This window comes from Apostichopus japonicus, chromosome 12, assembly GCF_037975245.1.
Source record: "Apostichopus japonicus isolate 1M-3 chromosome 12, ASM3797524v1, whole genome shotgun sequence".
NCBI classification, from domain to species: domain Eukaryota; kingdom Metazoa; phylum Echinodermata; class Holothuroidea; order Aspidochirotida; family Stichopodidae; genus Apostichopus; species Apostichopus japonicus.
Window position 1 is genome coordinate 7,611,440 of NC_092572.1, and position 21,566 is coordinate 7,633,005.

The following is a 21,566-nucleotide window of genomic DNA, read 5'->3' on the forward strand; positions in this document are numbered from 1 at the left end:
TACCACGTATTAAGGAGAATAGCATCATCCAATGAAACTGTGTAATCACTTTCAGGACTGACCAGGGCAGTGGCGAAGCGTCCATACAGTCAGAGGGGGCGGATGCCCCCCCCCCCCCGACGGACTCAAATGGACTGCTGGCGCCCTTTTCATTTTTTTACCACTTTTACTTATTCGCGATTATTGACTTTTTTATTGCGCTCTCAAATACCTATTGACATTTGTCACATTTTGTTGGTGTAATTTTCTGACAAATTGGCGATGAAACCTATTTATTCTTCGTTTATCTGCAAACTAGCAAGGCCCGGAAAGGGTCATTTCTGGCGATCTAGGGAGTATCTTTACTCAAAAAAATTATGTTCGCTCCTCGCCAACCTGTGGTGGCGCTCCGCTTAGATAGTGTCGAAAGCGCCCCTACAGACCAGTCTCCCCCCCCCCCCCTGACTAATGTTGTATTCATTTAAGTGGAAGGGCCTACCTGTGCAATCAGTTATAAATGAGCAAACTACCCACAGTTTTTTGACAGCATGTAGCTATGTTTTTATACTCAACCAGAAATAGCGTTACTTTAATACAGTGATAATGGGTGCACCGCCATTCCATGCTGTTATCGGTGATTGTATTAGTATGTACTTATTTCGATAAACTTTTAGTTTCGTAATTACATGTACATATGTCACAATGCCCCTGGCAATATAAAGTGTGAATATCATAGTAGCGCATAATCACTTAACGTTAGAATGACATATGTGTTAATCAGTCTTTGAGCGAAGTGTGTAGAGCTTGACAGAGAAATATGGCCGTATTGACTAACATTCTGTACAGCAATGGTTTACCTGCAATACTTATAGGTAAGAATTTTATTTCTGAAGGTTATATACAAACAAAATACTATCAGTAAACAATATAAGGCTATTAGCTTAGAAAATAATAAGAATCGGTGAATAACAAATTAACTCTTTCCACTTTCACAATATGGCAACTTAACATCTGCTTGGCATTATCTGTTTTGCCGAGAGAATTTGCAGACACATGTAGAGAAACACACAACATTAACTGTTATAGTTAAAAGATAATTCAGGATGAAGTCAGTTTATTTCAGTATGTACAAGTTAAACGAAATACGGTGAATTCTGCAGCTAGATTATCAATGCGGTTTTCTGTTTGCTTAAGTTTACATTTGGTATACAATAATCACAGAATATCAATTCGTGATAGTTCTGCAGGATTCTCTGTTCCGAACATTGTAACTATTCTTGATTCTCTCTATAAAATTGTGTAGAAAATGTAATGTAACAGACTAGCACATCTCGATAAAAGTGGCAAATCCTACATTTGAATGACAACCTTTCTTACTGGCTTCGAACAACTGCAAATGCAGCCCATTTTCAAAGCCCAATTGGTTAAGGCGACCGCATGTAGAGTTGGAGGCTGAAGATTTTGCACTGTTTTGTAATTTCTAACTCATAACCGTTTCAATTAAATTTATTTATATAATTGTTCTTTGCAGTTTTTTTGAGCATTTCCGGTTCCCCAAAGAACAAGACTAGTGCTGAGGCGACTACAGATTCTATAGTGATGGCGATACTACACGAAAATGTATGTCTAAAATGCCCTGTCTTGTTTTCTGAGAATACAGGGTTAATATGGAGACTTGGATTTAACCAATCGTATTTATTTAGAGGTGAAGCAAGAACTTACGACAACAGGAATTTTCCTTTGACGATAAACGAGTGTGATTCGATGCACTACGCACTGGGATTACTCAACGTCGCAATTGGTGTCAATGATGTAAGGTATACGTGCTGGAGAAAGGATCAACTGATCTCTTCATTTGTGGTTCATATCCAAGGTAAATTTAACGAATACTTTCAGTGGTTGCTAACCAAATATAGCTATTTTTCGAACATAAATATCAAATAAGCTAATCATTGATGTTTATCAGGGTTTATTTTAATCATGATGATGACTATTTCCTTGTGTGGTAGAACTTTGAATATACATGTAAAAAATTGGGCAACAATTGAGCTATGTGTTAAGAAATGATCACATTCTAGCTAATATCTTACATAAATTAAAGCACTTGATTCCTTTCTCTTGAAAGACATATGTTTAATGATAAAAATAGAGTTTTAAGGGTGCCCCTTGTAATTAACACATTTCATGTTTTCCTTGTAATCAATTATAGTAACACCAACAATGGAAATTGTTGGGGAAAGCGTGGTTGTGAATACGGATACTAGCAGGACACTTTCGGCTATTGAGGGTGTGGATGTTGAGATACAATGTGCTATTTTCAACACAATCCTACCGTTAAACGTGACGTGGTTACAGAACGGAGTTTATAACAGAACTGACATTTTTACTGACGTCACGAAACTAGAGATGAAAAATTTGACATCAAATTTGAAGTTCAAAATGAGAGTCAATATTCAAAATTTCACATGTAAAGTTAATGGCAGATATGTTGTAAACCAAGAGAGTGAAATTTTAATTCACATCCAAAATCCTAAGTCCATTACACCAGACGACACATCAGGTAAGAATTTCGTTCATTTGTGACTTCCATATAATTATAGCTTGGACTCGCAACGAGATACCTCAGTAAAAATGTTATTGAAGCTCGGTACAGTTTTCTTCACTCTCTCAGAAAAGAAAATGCTCTAGTTGTTTGTTCGTTCTCTAAATCAGTGGTTATTTGGATCACGAAGAGAATACTAAATAACAATTGTGAACCGGTTGTTCATTATTTAAAGGAACTATATGAATAATGAAGTGCCCTTGACACAAGCCCCCAAAAAAGTTCTAGAAATCTTTTTCTTTACTCATTAAATCTATACAGGTACTGATGAAGGCAAAATGGGCGTTTATTATTTTATCGTACCAATCCTCTTCACTATATCGACGTTGACGAGTTTACTGATGTTTTATAAAGTTCAAAGTACGTGGAAATATCTAAGTAATCTATTCTTACTGAATTAGGAAAACAAACTACAAACTTTAAAACATCACTGAAAACGTATAAATTTAATAGGGCAAACTAAGCTTCAAAAGTGATTTTCCACAAAATCTAAAAAATTGAGACTATTTTTTGTATATCACGTGGCCAGTATAATATTTGGAAGATCATCAACTTGCTGGAGCGTCTATTCCCTGTCGCCCTTCTAGCAATTGGTAATCTTTCAAAGGAGCTGTTAGGTACGATTTGAGAATGTAAGTAGCTTAGCATTGTAGTCCATTGACTGATATTAATTTCAAAATAAAAACAATGTTCAAGAGCAACCCTCTTTTGTGAATTTTGTGTCAGAAAATAGTAAATAGCTATAAAATTGCTGAAAATTCAATCCGACTTTGACATGAATTCACCTCATCTGGATAAGCATTTTCCAAATGAATTGAAACTCAGTTTCTGAATAGGAATAAACATTCCAGTTGGGAATAAACAAGTATGTATTTCAAAAAAAGAAGAGAAAATGCAAGCATATTTTATTTCTGCAAATTAAAAATAAAACAAACATAAAAGAAAAGCAAACACAAAGGTAAAACTTTAGTCCATTTTAAAAATCAGGATCATAACGTGATGTCCTTTTAATGTCTGTGCTGTGACATAATTGGTATATGTCATTATATTTCACACGCTGTGTTATTTTTTAGGACTTAGATCGCAGAGGATGGGCACTACAGAGAGAACAAAGTAAGTCACTTCAACTTCCTTATCTGAGCAGTAAAAACACATATTCAAATTAACGTGAAGTGTCCAAATGAAGTTATACTCAGCTATACTAAGCTCGTATAATTTGTACAATTTGGGATTTGTGTACAAATGTATGCTTCTTATTTCACAGAAAGAGTTACATATTTTGTCTTCATATTATCGCATATCTAAGATTTATGTTTCTTTTCTCCGTTTGAAGTTTCCGCATACTAAAGTTTTCATGAAGCCCATTTGTAATAGTCAATATTTAGTTAATTTAATAAACGGCCAATTTAATATTGATGTTATTTCAAGCGTTACTGCAGCAACATTTGAAACAATCAACATGAGTGAAGAAGTACAATATGAATCTCCAGACGATATTGTTGGTGGTAAGTTCTGTTTTCTTTCTAAAACCTGCTGATTTATCAATTCCGTACGATCAGAGTTGTGGGAAGATCGATGATAACTATAATTCATTGTAACAAAACTAAATTGATTACTAAGAAAGTTTTTGTAATAAAGAATGTTTGTTAAATATGTGTTGTAATGTCTAATATGCAATATTGGTAAATTCCTAATCTGTACACATAGTACGCAAGATACTGTGGGGTTTGACTGCCGTCCCTAGACTGAAAAGACTAGAATGAAAAGGCAATATAGGGTACGATAACAATCAATAATTTGACACTTCAGATGAGCAGTGTCACTGGTTCGACTACCGTTCTATCCATAAGTTTCTTTACTCTTTTCCATTTTCTCTTGGCTTTTCAAAGAGTTCTACTTCTATGGAGACAACACTGTGTTAAATCGAGGTGACATTATACTGACAAGCTCTTTACCTTGTACGGGACGCATGAAGAGATGGATAGCATCAACGAAAGGAAATGATAGATCCCTCATAGTAGCAAATACATTGTGTGGTATGTTATTGTCTGTTGCATAGCTTCCTGATTAATTCACTATACTCTAACTACTGTTTAATTAAGTATATAATGCCTGCATTACCAATATACTATGTGTGAAGAGATCGATGGCATCGAAAGGAAAACACAGATTCCCCGTATAATAGCAAATAGGTTGTGCGTTATGTAAATATTTGTTGCATAGCTTCCTGGTAAATTCAGTACACTCTAACTCTAACAACTATGAAAAGAAACCGTATATTTGCAGGGATCCTCGTATATCAGAAAAAGCAGCGGGTGCTATTTCAGTCATGGAATATAGATGAGACGTCCAACTTACTGCCCACTTATCTTAAACGTTGTACACTTTTCAAGCAAGACGATACGTTTTAATGGTTTAGTAGGTTAACGACAACACATATAAAAGTAAACAAGAGCATCAACGACGCAGTATCTCAATACTGGAAGTTCTAATTTCGATTCCTAGTTTCATATCTTTGCTCTGTCTCTACAATTATCAATATCAATCATGGTACAACAAATACAGAACTTGCATTTACGCTACTTTGCAACGAAAAGTCTCTGCAGGTTACACTTTATCCTGCGAGTGTTGCCTTTAGCGCCCATTGCCTGTTTGTCGAGAGAACGGCGTTGCAAGGTTTATTAATGTCATAGAATATTTAAGAACTTGTTTTTTATGTGATATCCTTCATCTTGGGTCAGTCTCTGTTGGACTTTTTGGTCATATAGTTTATGATGTATCAGGTTCCTGGACATCAATCAGCTCATCTTCGTTATGAATTGAAAAGTATTTTTGGATACGTGAAATGTACATCTTACGTAGTAACTTCTTGTTAATTTTTCTTCACACTGGTGAATATGAATGTACGATTTAGTGCAAAAAAATATAACAGGAATGTGTGTTTTCAAAGTTAATCAAAGTTTATTGAATCAAGGCAATGAATGAAATGGTGTAAAAAGTACTGAATTAAATTAAGAAGTCCAAAAATTTACAATATCCCAAGTGCCCACATAGGAGAATCAAACCTGCAGATGCAGAAAGAGTCCTGAAAATGAAAGAAAACAAAAATAAAAACTTACAGAACGTTGGATAATAGGAGACAATATATAAAGTCACATGACGAATGACTTCACATTGCTTTTAAATGCAACAAGCCCAACTAGTGTTTGCACGGGTTATCCGGGTACCCGCCCGACGCAATACTACCCGGTTCCTACTTTATTACCCGAATCCTACGCAAAGCGTGATTTAAAAAAAATGCAAACCGATGGTTAGGCAGATTTCCCATTGACTAAGTGTGGTGTTAGGCTACCATGTGGTTGAAGATAACAGCAATAACGAAAGTATTCCATGGATATCTTATAACTGCGTCACAATTTCAGCTAATAAAAAATGGCTATCCTAGATTACCCCATTGACTTAGTGTGGTGTTAGGCAACCATGTGGTCGAACGTAACAGCAATAATGAATGTTTTCCATGGATATCTTATAACTGCGTCACAATTTCAGCCAATAAACAGATGGTTAGGCTTAGCTAGATTTCTCATGCATTGACTTAGTGTGGTGTTAGGCTACCATGTGGAAGAAATTATTATTTATTCATTCGTTTATTTCATAGAAGGAAAGGCTGACAAGGAATTTTACGACATGTTTATGGATTATAGACGGGATAACTAAAAAAATAATGATCGAAAGTGGCTTTTTACTAATCGTGTATTCCAAATGCGATCAAATTGCGCGAATCGCGTTATTTCCCGGCTAGTGCGAACCCTGGGCCTGCATAATAGATAGTAGTAGTAACAACTGAGCTATGGTCTGATCCAATAGACGTGGAGAGCAAGCATAAGCAGCGGCGGCAGTGCGATGTTAACAACATTACTACTTATTAGTAGCATGGAGGTAAAACAGAGTAATGTTAAATATATTAAGTAATTAACAAGTTTATGACAGAAAAAAAGCAAATAGAAATTATTGAGGAAGGTTTTATACCTTACCTTACACATACGTTTTTGAACATGAAAACATTGTCAGTAGAGCATATATTTCATTTATTATAGCATCCAATATGTAATTTCTTGAAAATCGTGATACACGAGGGTAAACATTTTTTTTCTTCCGGGTACCCGGATACCCGACGGGTAACGGCTCTCGGGTACCCGGTTCCCGATTTTTGGACCCGTGTAAACACTACATAACACGTTGTAGTGGAACTTGTAAATGCATTTTCTCTCTGAAAATGACAGAAACATACAGCATTACAGGGTGAAGAACTTGGAAACAAAGTGAAATAGGCACTTGCACAACCAAAAACCAACCAAAAATTAACTACTATATGAATTCACAAACAAAAGAATACTGCCAAAATGCGTTCCAAACAGTGTTCGAAAATTCAGGCAACGACATTGTATTCTTGAACAATGTCTTGATGGCAAACATCATATTCATAATTCATAAACACACGGTCCCGTAATATGAATACACTGCAGTATAAAATACTTAAAACTACAACCCTAGGCTACACACTATGGTAACGTACAAATACATGTACATATGCAATTAACCACGATAGGATACGTTGATGCCCGTTCACAAGTGCAACCTTAAAAATGTCACTTTAATTCAACCCAGAATGCTGGAAAAACTCCGAATTTAGCCCCAAATCATTGTTTAACTTGTTTTAAACAATCGACCGGACGATAGAGGTGGTACTTTCTTGAAAACGGAAAATGTGCAATTCGAAAGATGAAAGGATTTTACTTAAGTTTCGTTTTTATTTTTCATGCCGAGGCAAAAAATTTCCGAATTTCATCCACATTGTGAGTCCGACATCGTCGCAAACAGATATTGAATGAATATTCAACTTCTTTTGTTCAAAGTTTTGCTTGAAGTAATTCGATTTCTGCTTTATAAATATGTATTAAAACGGATTTTCAGACGATATCCAAGCCGCAGTGTACTAAAATATTGTGATGGGCTTAGCTCCCACAATGCATTTCACCGCTTTGCGAAGTGTTTAACGATTGCGCAATAACACAAGTTTCAGAGCGTGTGCAAAAATGGCTCGCAAAAACTGTTTTTGGGGCCGATTTGGACATAAATCGGTGAAAAAGTCATAGAATGAGATAAAATTCTCTAATAAAAAAAATAGTAACTTTTGTTGGCCTATATGATATATGCTTTCTCTGGAAATTCCAGAGAAAACGAACTTCTTATGAAGACGCTGAAAAATGTTTAAGAGAAGAGAGAGTTCCTCTTACTCTTACAATATCTCAATACATTACATGTATTGAGATAAAAATAACACATTATTGGTCAACACAATAACTGAGGGTGGAGGGGAGGGGGGGGGGGGGTAGATTGTCCGAGGCTGGACCGTATTTGCATGTAAAGACCAACTGTGAATAAAGGTTTTTATTTTATTTTACTGAACTGAAATGGAACTCAGAGATATATATTCTGTTATTGCAGATACCTCAGCAAACGAAGACTGGCTTCAAATCAGATTGTTGGCTGAACATCTCAGACATATTCCGAAGCACAGAAATGTAGTAGAAATTGTGGCGGCTGACACAGTACAAAGTAGGCAATAAATCGCTTAAATAGTTAACATAAAATATGCACCTGTCACTGAGATTTGCTTTATACAACAATGTCTTTAATTTCTTTATTTGTTTCATGTTTGGAAACAAATTGAACTGCTCGATATAATATATTCTTGTTCCACTTTCTATGATCCAAAAACTGTAGTTCCTTACTACATTTACACGGAATACATCACAAATGGAACCTTAAGAGATGTCCTTTGTAAAGCGAAATACGACGATGTCTATTCCAAGACTATATACATGCAGGGACTAAGTAGATCCGCTCAATCGTCCGATGCTCTACGGATTGGATCATTTTTATTGGAACCTCTGAAGGCCCTATTTTTTCTTGAATCAATAGACGTGAGTAACAGTGTCACTTGTTATCAATCAACTAACTTAAGTAAGATGAATATGCAAATGAATCTGATTTCGCTTCGAACTTCTATCTGTTTTGTGAAATATCTAGCCCAAAGATTGCAGGATGAGCTATTAATGATAAAATAAGTCTTTATGAAAAGCCCTAAGCACTTAAGCACACTTAAATACAAATTTAATTTTACAGTGTGATCATCCTGCTATTTGTTCGAGAAAGGTTCTTTTAACACCTAACATGGTGTGCAAACTGTACGACTTCAACTTGCGATCAGCTACCAAGAAAATGCTCTCAAATATCAAGTTTGAGGTGAGGAAAAAACTGTTATGGTTTATGTTTTTTTTTTTGTCTAAATGCAACGATGAGCCAAAAGTCCTTTCAAATGTATAAAACAGTTCCACACTATTTAACAAGAGGACAATCCATGGAATTACAGATCTCATCACCTCCACACCATTTAGGGCAATTTGAACTTTGACCTACGTTGACCTTTAATCTCTATCCTTTGAAACCACATAAGTACTATTATAAAATTTGTCCAATATTCTCTACATAACTTGCGGTATGATAAGCATGTGATGACAAAACACGTTCGGGGTATTTTACATCTCACCTATGACGTCACCAATCATGTATGCACGAGTTTTGATTGTCAAGGACCTACCCACAAAGTTTGAAATTAATTAGACATACAGTGAAAGTGGAGTCCGCGACACACTTTTCCAACAATCTAGGCCAACTTGACCTTTGACCTCAATTATCCCTTGACCATGACCCAAAAAGTGTCCTAATTTAATATTTCCATATTTCCAAATTTTTTATATCCCAATCCATTAAATGTAGGGAGATGAGACGTATGATGTAATGAATGTATTTATACATGGACATGCCATTGAATGTTTTATAAATTATCATTACATGTTCCTGATTGTTGTGAATTACATGAACATGTTCAAATTGGTAGGAAAGCCTAAGTCTTCCATGGTTTGCCCCGGAGACCATTTTCAAGAAACATTATGACCGAGAAAGTGATGTTTGGTCTTTTGCGGTTTTCATCTGGGAGATATTTTCTCAAGGTAAACGTTTTCAGTACTTGATTTGAATCGACAACTTCGAACGCAATATAAATAAAGGTAGCTGTATGTTATAAATATGATATATATTATGTTAAGTCTAATTCATGTCTTGTTTCCAATTCATTTTTAAAACTAACATGAAATGCAATTACTCTTAATTTAAAGGAAGCAAGTATGAATACAACATATTTTATTCCCCATTTTCTTTAGGAGAAGCAATGAATGTACATGAGCAATGAATGTACATGAGCAATGAATGTACTGTAAAAAATATTTTAAATGAAATAGTACTTGTAATGATTTCTGTTGCTCAAGGTGCTTCTCCGTTTGATGGATTAGATATTATGAAGTTTGCTGATCAGCCTGATGCTTTACCAGTTCTCTCAAAGCCTGACTTATGTTCAGACTCTCTGTGAGTTATATTCTATTAGCTGTTGGTTTGTTTCTATTGAACTGTTGAAATATATCAGATATTACTTAATATTAACAAGAGACTTCACATTGAAAAGCTCCAATTTGGACTTTATCATACTCTAAATATTGTTTTCAACTATGTATCCTTAAGAGCAAATGTTGCTATAGAAACCATTTTAATGTTTGGATTAAAATCAGCTTAATTATTTGAAAACATACTGATATTTGCAGTAAAAATGTACGATGCAATTTTACATTCTCCGTAATATTTTGTTCAATTTCAGCTACGCAATTATGACGTCTTGCTTGAAGGTTGATCCTGCAGATCGAATTAGCCTTACAGCGTTGAAGACGAAGCTATTTCAGCTAATAGAAAATATTGATTGAGAGTTATAAGTACAATCTACCGTTCCGAATTCAAGGCGCTAAGGATATGGGAACACTGCTGTTAAACGATGAAAGGGAACAGAATATTATGCCACCGGATAAAATGGATTATTCGATGGATTTTTGTTTTTCATATCTTCAGTTCCCTTTCACAACAGTTTAGTCGTGGTAAATTACAGTTTGTGTACAAAGGAAGTTACTTTGTTGCTGTAAAATTTATTCTTTATCTTCACGTTTCCTTGTTCATTAACCAGCATGTTAATACATATTAAAGTAGGTTGCATTCACTTATTATATAAAACAATAAGTTTAGAGTAAGACTTTATGTCAGAAGGTATGCTATACTACCGTAACGCGGTCTAAAAGTGGTCGAAATGCAGGTGTGATTCACCCATCTCCGAGCTACCGGAAGTTATTCCATACTGCTGCAATGTTACATGGAATACTTATGTCATATATGCGAGAGCAACAAAGTCTATAAAAAACTACATATGAATAGTTTATACTTGTCATTTGGTATGACCTCAAGTTGCAGCAATCTGCCTGCCATGTATCAAGTTGTCTGTACCTGTAAATAGAAAGTGCACACATGCGCAGTTACCTCATCGTGTAATAAATACGTATAAGCAGGCATAATTGTAGTATTTCCTCATTTTAATCAATCAATGAAAATATGACTTTGTTATAACAGTTGTTTGAACAATCATTCTGAAAAAAATGTACAAATCGAATATTCTATTAACTTGACCACATGTCTAACAGCAAACAATTGTCTAGTATGCAATAGCTTTAACCATTTTAAATACAAGACGTATTGTCACGTAGGGCGATTTTTTTATTGAGATCCTCGGACAGAGACGTAATTAAAACAAGGAGGCAAGAATATTTTAAGGAAAACTCTTAAAAATCGTTCTCACCCACTTTTCCTATCTATATTAGATAAATTTTAGGTTGAATCCGAGTGGCTATATCTATCATTTATATTTTAAAATGTCTGGCATTCCTCCACTATTATTATGTTTTCATTACGTCGGTTGCGATTTTAGTTTTGTACATTCCGTCGTCTGGATAGATACAGGTTATTTACGGTCTGGTAAGTTTCTAGGCGGTATTTTTATTCGTTTTATTGTAATATTGATAAATATTACAATAGCTGCAGGTGTAGAGTTGAACCAGGCAGTTAAAAAACAGATCAGCAAAAATCACTTAAATGAAGACAATATTTTACTTTTACTTGTTATTATGTTATCAGTTCGATTGGATGAATGTAACATAGGAAATGGAGATTGAATTTATGCGATATTTACAATATTGATAGAATAAAGTCTTCAAACACACAGTTTTCATTATTCACTATTAATGCGTAGCATAAAGCAATCACTGTCGATTTTTTTAAAGGACTCGCACATTTTGTCACTAACATAAACTATTGTTAACTACTGTTGTAAGCTGTGATAAAGATGAGGTTTATTTTTATTGATAAATTGTATTTATCTGTCCAAAAAAATATTAGTATTTGTTATTCTGGTTAACAAGTGATAAACATTTTTTTATACATTACCGAAAATTATTAAGCTATGAGCAATGTTTATCGGCCAATAATGTAGTTTTGATAATTAATAAGTATTTGACTTCCATTACAGAATTGTTACGTCATAAATATGCTTTAAATATGATTATATTATGACTCTTTGATAAAATTTTGAAATAAAAGTTACCCGGCTTTAAAAAATATGTATATCTACGTGAAGAATTACCGCTATGTAACAAGATGAAAGAGATGATACCGTAATATGCAAATATAAGGACAAATTGCCAGGTATTCGTCAAGACGCTAAAAACAACTTAAACCATTTCTATTAACGGATTGAATGTTGTTTGTTCTTTCGGGATTTGGCAAAAGTCTTTCATAGGCTTAAACAGAAAAAAAACTAGTGTCAATATACCTATATTCAGGGCGTCAATCAGGAGGGAGTTAGGGGGACACGTGTCACAATTTTGAAGGGTAGGGACACAATATCAAATGTACACCCCAGGTATAGTGACTGACTAGGCGCTAGGATTATCAGGCTCATAATGACTCGTGTATTTCATAAAAGGAGCTCAAACATTATTCTATGAGATGACTAGTTATTAATGTCTCATTTGCGCACCCCGCCCCATCCCCCCGTTGGAACAAGGATTATGGACTTCATGCCCAATAATGTTCTCTACATGTAGCTGTTACACCATGTTTTCATATTGGAGACATCTGTATAACATGGTGTGTTTATTCTTGTATGCAAACTTAAGAATGTTTCCGACTTTGGCTTAGGTTTTCAAGTTTATTAATAAGGATGATGGCCCTAAATAACACTTGCATGTTAAATAGATAATTCTTTCTGAATTTAAGTCTAATTCCTCTGTAATATGTGATTATTTTTGAAATAAATTATGACTGACATATCAATTCAGGGACCGAACAGAAGAAAACTTACAAATTTCTGGAGATGCAAGTCCGCCCCCTGGACCCGCCGGGACTTTCCCCTTGACCACATCAGGTACCCTAATTTGGGCCCCTGGAACCCACTCGATAAAGGCTTTGCACAAAATGGCTCGCACGCGCCTTTAATTGTATCCATGTTCAGTCATTTATGCCCCCCACTTTTCAATTAGGATTGACGACCTGCTTATATTAATGAAACACTTGATGTCTCTACTATCTTAACAGTCATCAGTTAGAATTAAAACAAAAGATCCATGCTGATTGATTTCCTTTTCACACTTCATATCAGAAGGTTCTAGTATTAATACGACGGATCCACAACAACATATAAAATTCATTCAAGTTTGACTTATTTGAGTCGGTTTACCTAAAATGACCTCTGCATAAACAATATGTGCTGATATATTGAATCCACATTCGTAGTAGGAAATTCTTGAAACATTCGCTTGTGAAGTCTCCAGGATCGGTTAATTTCAAACAACTGTAGCAACGCTCACGAAGGCTTTACAAACTCCGGTATTTGGGAATTTCGTTTGAGTATATAGAATGACACATAAAAGTCTGATTACATTTACAAGTCTCTTGGAAATAATGCAATTCCCCATTTTCCTGTCTCTGGTTTGAATTTTGGTACACTCATGGTAGAAGGCGATATCTTCTTACAGTTATATACTAAAAAATAGATAAGAGAGAAGCGGCATAAGTTAATACAATGAACGTAACGATTCTGCAAGAAAAAAGAACGTAAAGAAGGCCTGTTATTAGTAGGTTATGAACAGGTCCACACATGAATGCACTTCATCGTAAACCGAAAATAACGTTATTTAATGGAGAGTTGGGTTAGTACATATTTTAAAAGTTAGTGAGAAACATTTCATAAAAAAATGAAAAAAACCTGCAAAAAATGAACCCACTTCCAATGTACACACAAATATTGTTTCTTTATCTGGTTATTGTATGTTGTCAAAAAAAAAAAAATCGTATGCAGAATATCACTCACTTTTCATGTCCAATCCCTTCAAAGCTGATTCCACTGTCTGCTTGGCTTCTAATTTTAATTCGTCCGGTACCGAACATTTTACGAACCTTCATTAGAGATTATAAAGAAATAAATATAAAATATTTAATATATATCTATATATAAAGAAATAAAAGTCATAATTTATCAACATAACGAACAATAACACTAATCACATTGTACAGATGATTATAACGAGGTATTATCAAACATTCTTACTGTAGGATTTCTGGACATTTTCGATCAGTAAAGCTGGTAATGATTAATTTGAATTGGTCTTCGTTGATGTTCATTTCCAGAAATATCAGGAATTTTAATGAGGGCAGTGTTACGTCTTTTATGAAGTCCACCGCACGCTCTTCTCTAAATACCATACTCCTTAGTGTTACCTGTTGGAAGACAAATAAATAAAAACACGATAAAGTTAGGAACGTCATATATTTCCATGTTGAATAACCCAAAGAACAAAACAAAGTCAACAATTACCACTTATTGAGGCATATCAAATCAATGAGTGTCTTAACAGTAAATTGAAATGAGTTTTTGTAAAAACAAATGATCAATCAAATTTAGGTACCGTATAAGTTGTTAGGATATTAAAATTTGTTTTGTACATGTATCAGGTCATATAAAAAACGATATAGAGAACTCTCATTTTGTAGAGTGAAAGGTTAATTGGATATAATAATCGGCCGCTTCATAAAACCAGCTTAGGAATCAGTTTCGACAAGTTGGACATACAAATTCTAAATTTAAATAAGCCCATTTTCCCTAAAATAAATTGAAAGATTCTCTCTTACTTACATCGGAAGCATTGCAAGCATCGCAGAAATCTGTTAAAGCAACTCTGTGGTGTTTCCTGTCAAGATTCCCTATGTTAATTTTCATATTGCCACCCAGTTTATCCGCTTCACCGTTCATGCTGTTGATAATTGCCTGCTTCTTCTCGAGATTACTCATTTCATAAATACAGTCGATCAAATTGTTCCACATGTTATGTTCCTTCAGGAGAGATTTTACTGCTTTATCTAATCTAGCATGATTCATGCCGAACATAAATTGTAATAACCTGACCGTTGCATCGTCAGTACTCTTTTTTATAAATTCATCTATCCACGCCCATTCTTTATCCCTCTTTGGCACATACTGAGCAGCTAAAAATTCCTGAAAGAATTGATGATAAAACATGATTCCAGCATAGGAAGAAAAAGCCAGTTCTTCTATTTGACTTCCTCCGCTTCCTACCTTCTTTGAATACTTGAGTAATCCTACGGCTAAGGCAAGTTGGGTATCTTTATCACCAAGTTTATCGTTCCAATACTCGCGTTTACCCCATGAAAGGCTCATTTTGTTTTCAAATGCTATTGTACCAAGTCTAGCTTCCAGACTCTTAATATCTTCTTGAATGGACTTTTTATTAACTTTCTGCACGTATCGGGATTCCAAACAGGTAATCACTAATCTTATTATTGTTGTCAGTTTGTTAACATTCACTTCTTTATATTTCCCTGTTGGATCTAACATTCTGCATGTAATTATATGAACAATCATAATCAGCAGAAGGGGTGTTTCAGAAAAATTCTGAGAAATTTCGTTTAATTCCATACATTCAGTAACCTTATTTAAAAGTATTTCTAACGTATCACAAACTTCCGGGTTCTGCCCATCGTTTCGTGGAACAATGTTCTCTTTCTGCTTTGATTCTCCTTGCTTTATCTTGTGATGAGCAGCAGGAATTAACTCTTTTGTTACATCAGCCGACACCTCGTCAGCTTTAATGTTACTTTCATTTGCTTCATTTTTGCCATCTTTTGTAAACATGTCCTCGTCTTTTTTTTCTTCGTTTTCAATTTTTTCCACATCAACAGTTTGGATTTGCTCCGTTTTGTCTTGTTCTTTCTCTTCCGAGGTTTGTTTTTTTCCTTCGTTAACCTCATTTATGTTTTTATCATTCTCCTCCCTTTTCATCGCCTTTCCATACTTAATATTTTCGGCATTGTTACATCCTCCCTCTGTCACCTGCCGACTGTCGTTATTTGTCGTTTTCATTTCAATCGTTTCTTGGTTTTTAGCGTTCGATTTGGCTTGTTGTGAGGCGTCTAACTTAGAGGCTCTCATATTTGATTCGGGAATCAAGGTTAAGGTTGCTTGTAATGTCAAATAATATTTGCATGTTTTATGAATATACTTATTGACTTGAGGAGTATTGAATCCATTCAATTTTACCTTTGAATATGGTAGGGCAAATGAAGCTTTCATGTCATCAACTTCACGAGACGTTACCCAAACCTTAATTTTTTTAAACTTAAAAGTGTTTATGTTATTATCGAGTAATTTTCCGACCGTCAGATTAGCATAATTTTCACCCTCCCCTTCGAGGAGATGAACACGCTCTTCTTTATCATTGGTAGGATCCTCGGGAGATGCATTGGCACCAATCGTAGACATTGATAGCTCGTCAAGCCCATCCAGGAGTACTTGAAACTCAAAATTCAGAAATATTTCAACGATATCGTCCACCGTCAAATCGATTCCAACATGAATCATTTTCTTGACAAGATCAGGAAGTATCATCGAAGGATTAACCTCTTTAAGGTGAACATATATAAGTATAGGTTCACTGATTTTATCCTTTCTGCCCTTTTTCAGAGGTTTCATCTTTGATACCCAATCGCTAACCAAGTGTTGAGTGTAGGTTGTCTTCCCGTAACCTAAATCGGCTATAATTAAGACTCGATTTTTACAATCGAAAATAAACTCCGGTGTAGACAGAAAGTCGCTATCGTGATGACTGACGACACCGTTCGCGTTAGTGACGGTGCACTGACACGTGGTGTAAAGGGCATCTATCGGTATTGGTTCACCCCACGGTAGCGGCTTGATGAAACAAAATTTCTCGTAGTGCTGAACTAGCCCTTCCACTAAAATATTTTTCTTTTCTGAAGAAAAAATATGTAAAATATCAACAACTCAGTATAGATTGTAAAACTTTATGGTCATATTAAAAGGAAATGTTTTCAACGAGCAAGTAATTTATTTTCTGCATTTAAAGGATGACAGGCAGGGATGTAATCAGCAATGAAAAGAAGACTGAAAGCTATTAGTATGATAAATGTATTATACACGTATTGACGATGCGCTATCCTACGTTAAATGAATGTCATCAATTTCTTAAAAGTAAAAAAAACCTCTATTATTAATAAGTTTCGTGTTACTATGAAACCCTATTGATGAAATGATACATCAGCAAACTTGTTATTCTCCTTTTTTTTACAGTTTGAAACATCAGCTAGGATGTGCTTGTGTTTAGCTTAGTCGCACATGTTTACTGAATGTGTCCACTTTTCTAAAGTTGTTCTAAATTGCGCCATAGACCATAGTAAGCATATTATACGGAGATTTACCCCATACTAGAGACTTGTCTTTGGTGTTAACCGTGAAGTATTCTTGCTTTGGAATAATAATTTTAAAGATGAAAAATGATATCGTACCTTCAAGGCATTTTTTCGTCGGCCTCGGCTCCTGCATTTCCTGCTATAAGAACAGAAATTGAATTTACTCAAATAAATGGATAACCGGATCACATTGTGGACAAAGACTGTGAATTAATAAAGACATACTCTCATTCTTACCGTGGCTGGATCCGGAGTTTCGATCTGTATACCCGTACCTAAATAAACAAGAACACAAATCTAGTCGATTCATGTTTCGTATCTTTGATATTTCAATTTTCGTTGTTAATATTCAGAATTATTTAATAGAGCTTTGTAAATACATCGTTCCTTATATGTTTATATAGGGGGTGAAATCAATGGTCTTCCATGCGGTTATTGCAGGACACTACATGAACGACGTTATAAGGCAAACGGTGCACACATACAGCAATAGCGTTATAACTCGGTTCATTCATTCAACACACTCAATAAACATAAATTTTGATCTGAAATGTTACATTTTTTTGTAAACTTTAAGTTAAAAAAGAACCAACAGTGTGTCCAAACGGTGCAAATAAGTTAACAACTTTTATTATAGTTTACAGTTTCAAAAAAAACTTAAATGCCGAAGTAAAATGACAAGTATAACATAAAAAGGCTATAGCCTAGTGTATTTAGTACGCTCAACAACACCACGTGATACAAGGAAGTCAGCCAGGATCTGACCCAAGGTATACTATACCTGCAGTTGCCATAGCAACATGATATAATGTTGTTTCAGGACAGGAGTACAGTTTCCTGGCGAGGTCACTGTATACTTTTACTACTACACCCAACTGTTTGAAAAAATTAAAGGGACTATTGCACACGTCCTATACCCACACAATGCCCCATCCCACGGTTCATATATACGTAACTATAATCTAAATTGATAAACAAATATGAATTTATAAATATATAAATTTAAAATTGGTGGCATGAAAACGTTAATGTCATAGGGGGACGGGGAATGACGTTGGTCGATTTCGCGAACGATTTACAAAGAAACTGTAACTTGCTTTATGATTACAACTAAACAATTGTATTCCCTGCGAGTGCATAACCCTCAGAATCTGCACCACCATTATATAGTTCTTATTTGCCCTTGTGGCGACTTTGGAGCTGCAAAAAATGTATGAAAATATCCTTGAAATATTCTCAAATTCTTGGGGTAATTATCATATGTTGTGACACCAACTCACATCGTTTTTTTCTTGTATGCAGATATTGTGTTCCATAAAAAATTGCAGTTGCCAGAATACTACATGTTACATAGTTAGGAGTTGCAACGATCATGATTCTCTCTGTCGTTGGTATGGTTCGATTATTGAACGTTATTAGATCATTTCAAAAAAACGTACTGATTCTTACCTCTTCTTCGATACACAAAGCAAGCAACGAGAATGGTGCAAAATACAACAAAGACGAGTAAAATTCCAATAACGACAAAGGGCAATGCGACTTGACCTTTTGGGCTACTCGTGGCTTCACTCGGAAGAGGTTCTGTGCAGGCTTCTGAAAGACATAAGCAAGACAACGAAGATTGTAGATGTAAGGTTACACGGTTTTGCAAGTATAGGGTGGCCTGGGGTAATATCATTGAATATATATCTGAAGGCTACGCCTTTCCTATGTTATCGGCCACAATTGCGATGTTATCATAAACACACTTTAATTGTGAAGTATGACCTCCTCCCCACACTGGTTTGTACGATGTCGCAATAACGCTTATATTTTGCCTTTTTTCTTTATACCTTACAGAAGAAAGGTCACAATCCCTGGTTCTGACACATATTGTTATATTGCTATTAGCCAAGTATTTTGTGTACAGGGTTGGTCAAACGTTCAAGTGTGGTAGGGTATACGCTTAGCCCTAATTGTTCACATAGTGAAGCAAAACGTGTGTTGCATTTCTTACTAGACAGAGGTCTACCAGATATGTTCAACTTTAGGCCACCAAATACAATTAAGATATAAATATACCTATCCCGTCGTTATGATTGTTATACACTGTCCTTCAGGTTTGTTCAAATGTGTACGTAATTTAATTAAACTCTTAAAACTAACTATTTATAAAGCTTTGTAATATTTATATTACTTCTGTAAAATGAACGGACTATTTATAAACTGTAAAAGGTGAGCATGGAAAATGGTTCAATAAATCAGCAATGCAAAACTAATACCATCATGAAATTGCCAGTCAGTATCTGTTACGCTACCTGTATTTATATTAACAGTGCTGTAGTAACTATCAAGAAGAGGAGCAAGCGGAAAGTTTGACAAGGAAGCAATGCATCTGAAAGTAGCATCTGCTCCACAATCAGGTGTTGTGTATTGGATGGTTTTCTCAGTGTACCATCTGTCACCCATTTCCTTATGAGTTTGTTCTTCTTTAGAGAAGCTCACTCCAGACTGGTTAGATACAATCCAGTCTACGTCCATCATTGGTCTAGAGCCATTCACATAGCAAGTCAGTGATCCAGAAGTGGTAACGTTCAGTTGACATCCAGTACAAGTCGAACCACATGCATCAATCAGTGGGCACGGAGGATCGGGTCGAACTGTCAAGATAAAATGGTCACGTTATTACTCAGTGTTGTTAACAGCATTGAACATTTGTTTCAAAATGGGAATAATAATATATTAATATGATTGTATTCAAAAAGTTAATACTGCACCGCTAACTAAATATTAATGTACGAGAAGAATGTGTTTATTACTGTAAATCAAAAGCGTCGTGTTTGAGGCATCTTGCTCATAGTTGTCAAAGTAAGCTGTCAGCGTATATCTGCCTCCGTGTTTTAACTGGCTATTAATGATTCTAAGAGATCCATTGATGGATAACTCAAATTCCCCTTTCTTGTATTCGCTGCCACCTGGTATGCCATCTTCGAGTGATAACAAAGGAACGGTTCTCGTTGTTAATTCTTTGTACCAATACAAGTCGTAGTTGGAACTTAAAACATGGCATGGAAGCTCCACCGACTTTCCCATTTCTGCAAAACACTTAGACTGACACTGAACACTGCTTGCGTCTGTCAAGAAAACATAATATTCCATATTCCTTTATTTACATATTAACGGAATGAGCCTCGAAGTTTTTAAAACAATTAGTTAATATATGGTAATTCAATAGTATCATATACAATGCAAGAGACAGTGAAGATTGACTAAACAAATAGTAATCTGCAACTTTAAAAACATGGACTTGTTGCGTTAAGCAGAAAACTGCTTTATTTATGTTTTTGCATACTCCAATATGGACATATCATATACCATTCTGAATATTTTCCGATAGGGTCTAAAATAATTTTGAATGTTTAGAAACAAGCATCAGCTATGTAGAAGTCATTTTAAGAGACACGTTTTAGTAATATTGGTGAGCACAAAAACGGGGGTTATTCAGACTGGGGATTAATTTTACATTCAGAAGCCTCTACCCGTCTTTTAATTCTCCTCCTTGGATTATTTAAAAAAAAAATCCCTACTTTGAAATATTGTGCACGCTACTGATTACTGATTTATGATAACAATTGAAGAAAAAAAATAATTGTCTTACCCACAACATTTATACATGACATGATTACAACTAAGGCTGCAACGCACAGAATTATATATCTCCGAATCAAATCCATCATGTTCTTGAAGTATCATGCGATCACTGTGCATCTAGAAGGTAACAATTTAAATGGTATTTAGACAATTAAAATAGTTTACCTACATATTCAAATAAGTATAGAAGATATATTTGATATACAAGTAGTCGTCGGTAAATGATTACCAAAACTACTTTCCTGTCCGTATTTTTTTTCTGTGTTTCAAAGTGACAGTTTCTAATAAACAAATGTTATAGGCCACATGTTGGGAATAACTGCAAAATTAAAAGTAATTTCCCTATGATAATATTTAGTACTAAACAACCTGACAGGTTATATGGTAAATTGAGAATATTGACTAGTAAAAATCATATAAAGAAACTATTTAACTTTGCTTCTCCTTAACAGGACAACGAACGAATACTTTATTATGAGGTAAGTGAATAATTCAGTAAGGCAAACCCTTGCGTTTTCTGTAAAATGTGTGACTAGGAATAATTCCTTAGTTTATCTATTCATCACATCGATATCATTCT

General features: G+C 35.0%; 2 protein-coding genes across 5 annotated transcripts in view; one reads left to right on the forward strand and one right to left on the reverse strand.

The window, feature by feature from the left end:
- The first annotated feature begins 668 nt into the window (after window positions 1-668).
- Window positions 669-21,566, forward strand: part of LOC139976895 (fibroblast growth factor receptor 2-like) — a 54,538-nt gene continuing 33,640 nt past the window's right edge. The window contains exons 1-13 of one of the 4 annotated variants that reach the window (XR_011796304.1): window positions 673-851; window positions 1,511-1,852; window positions 2,189-2,539; window positions 2,843-2,941; window positions 3,655-3,694; window positions 4,010-4,086; window positions 4,471-4,617; window positions 8,090-8,200; window positions 8,369-8,568; window positions 8,771-8,890; window positions 9,546-9,657; window positions 9,973-10,069; window positions 10,356-11,923. Coding sequence is in view for 3 of the 4 variants with exons in the window: in XM_071985774.1 (XP_071841875.1) it covers window positions 797-851; window positions 1,511-1,852; window positions 2,189-2,539; window positions 2,843-2,941; window positions 3,655-3,694; window positions 4,010-4,086; window positions 4,471-4,617; window positions 8,090-8,200; window positions 8,369-8,568; window positions 8,771-8,890; window positions 9,546-9,657; window positions 9,973-10,069; window positions 10,356-10,458 (1,854 nt within the window). In the remaining variant the exon portion in view is untranslated. Of the gene's footprint in view, window positions 852-1,510; window positions 1,853-2,188; window positions 2,540-2,842; window positions 2,942-3,654; window positions 3,695-4,009; window positions 4,087-4,470; window positions 4,618-8,089; window positions 8,201-8,368; window positions 8,569-8,770; window positions 8,891-9,545; window positions 9,658-9,972; window positions 10,070-10,355; window positions 12,879-21,566 lie in introns of those variants that run through there. The other 3 variants (XM_071985774.1, XM_071985775.1, XM_071985776.1) reach the window with 3 other exon arrangements.
- LOC139976885 (uncharacterized) lies at window positions 13,351-21,103 on the reverse strand. Its single transcript, XM_071985759.1, has 10 exons — window positions 20,994-21,103; window positions 20,155-20,469; window positions 19,654-19,995; window positions 18,806-18,949; window positions 17,594-17,631; window positions 17,453-17,495; window positions 14,766-16,900; window positions 14,181-14,350; window positions 13,944-14,029; window positions 13,351-13,615 (listed from the first exon to the last, which is right to left on the reverse strand). The coding sequence occupies exons 1-10, from the start codon at window positions 21,070-21,072 to the stop codon at window positions 13,515-13,517; spliced, it is 3,453 nt and encodes a 1,150-aa protein (XP_071841860.1). The 5' UTR covers window positions 21,073-21,103; the 3' UTR covers window positions 13,351-13,514.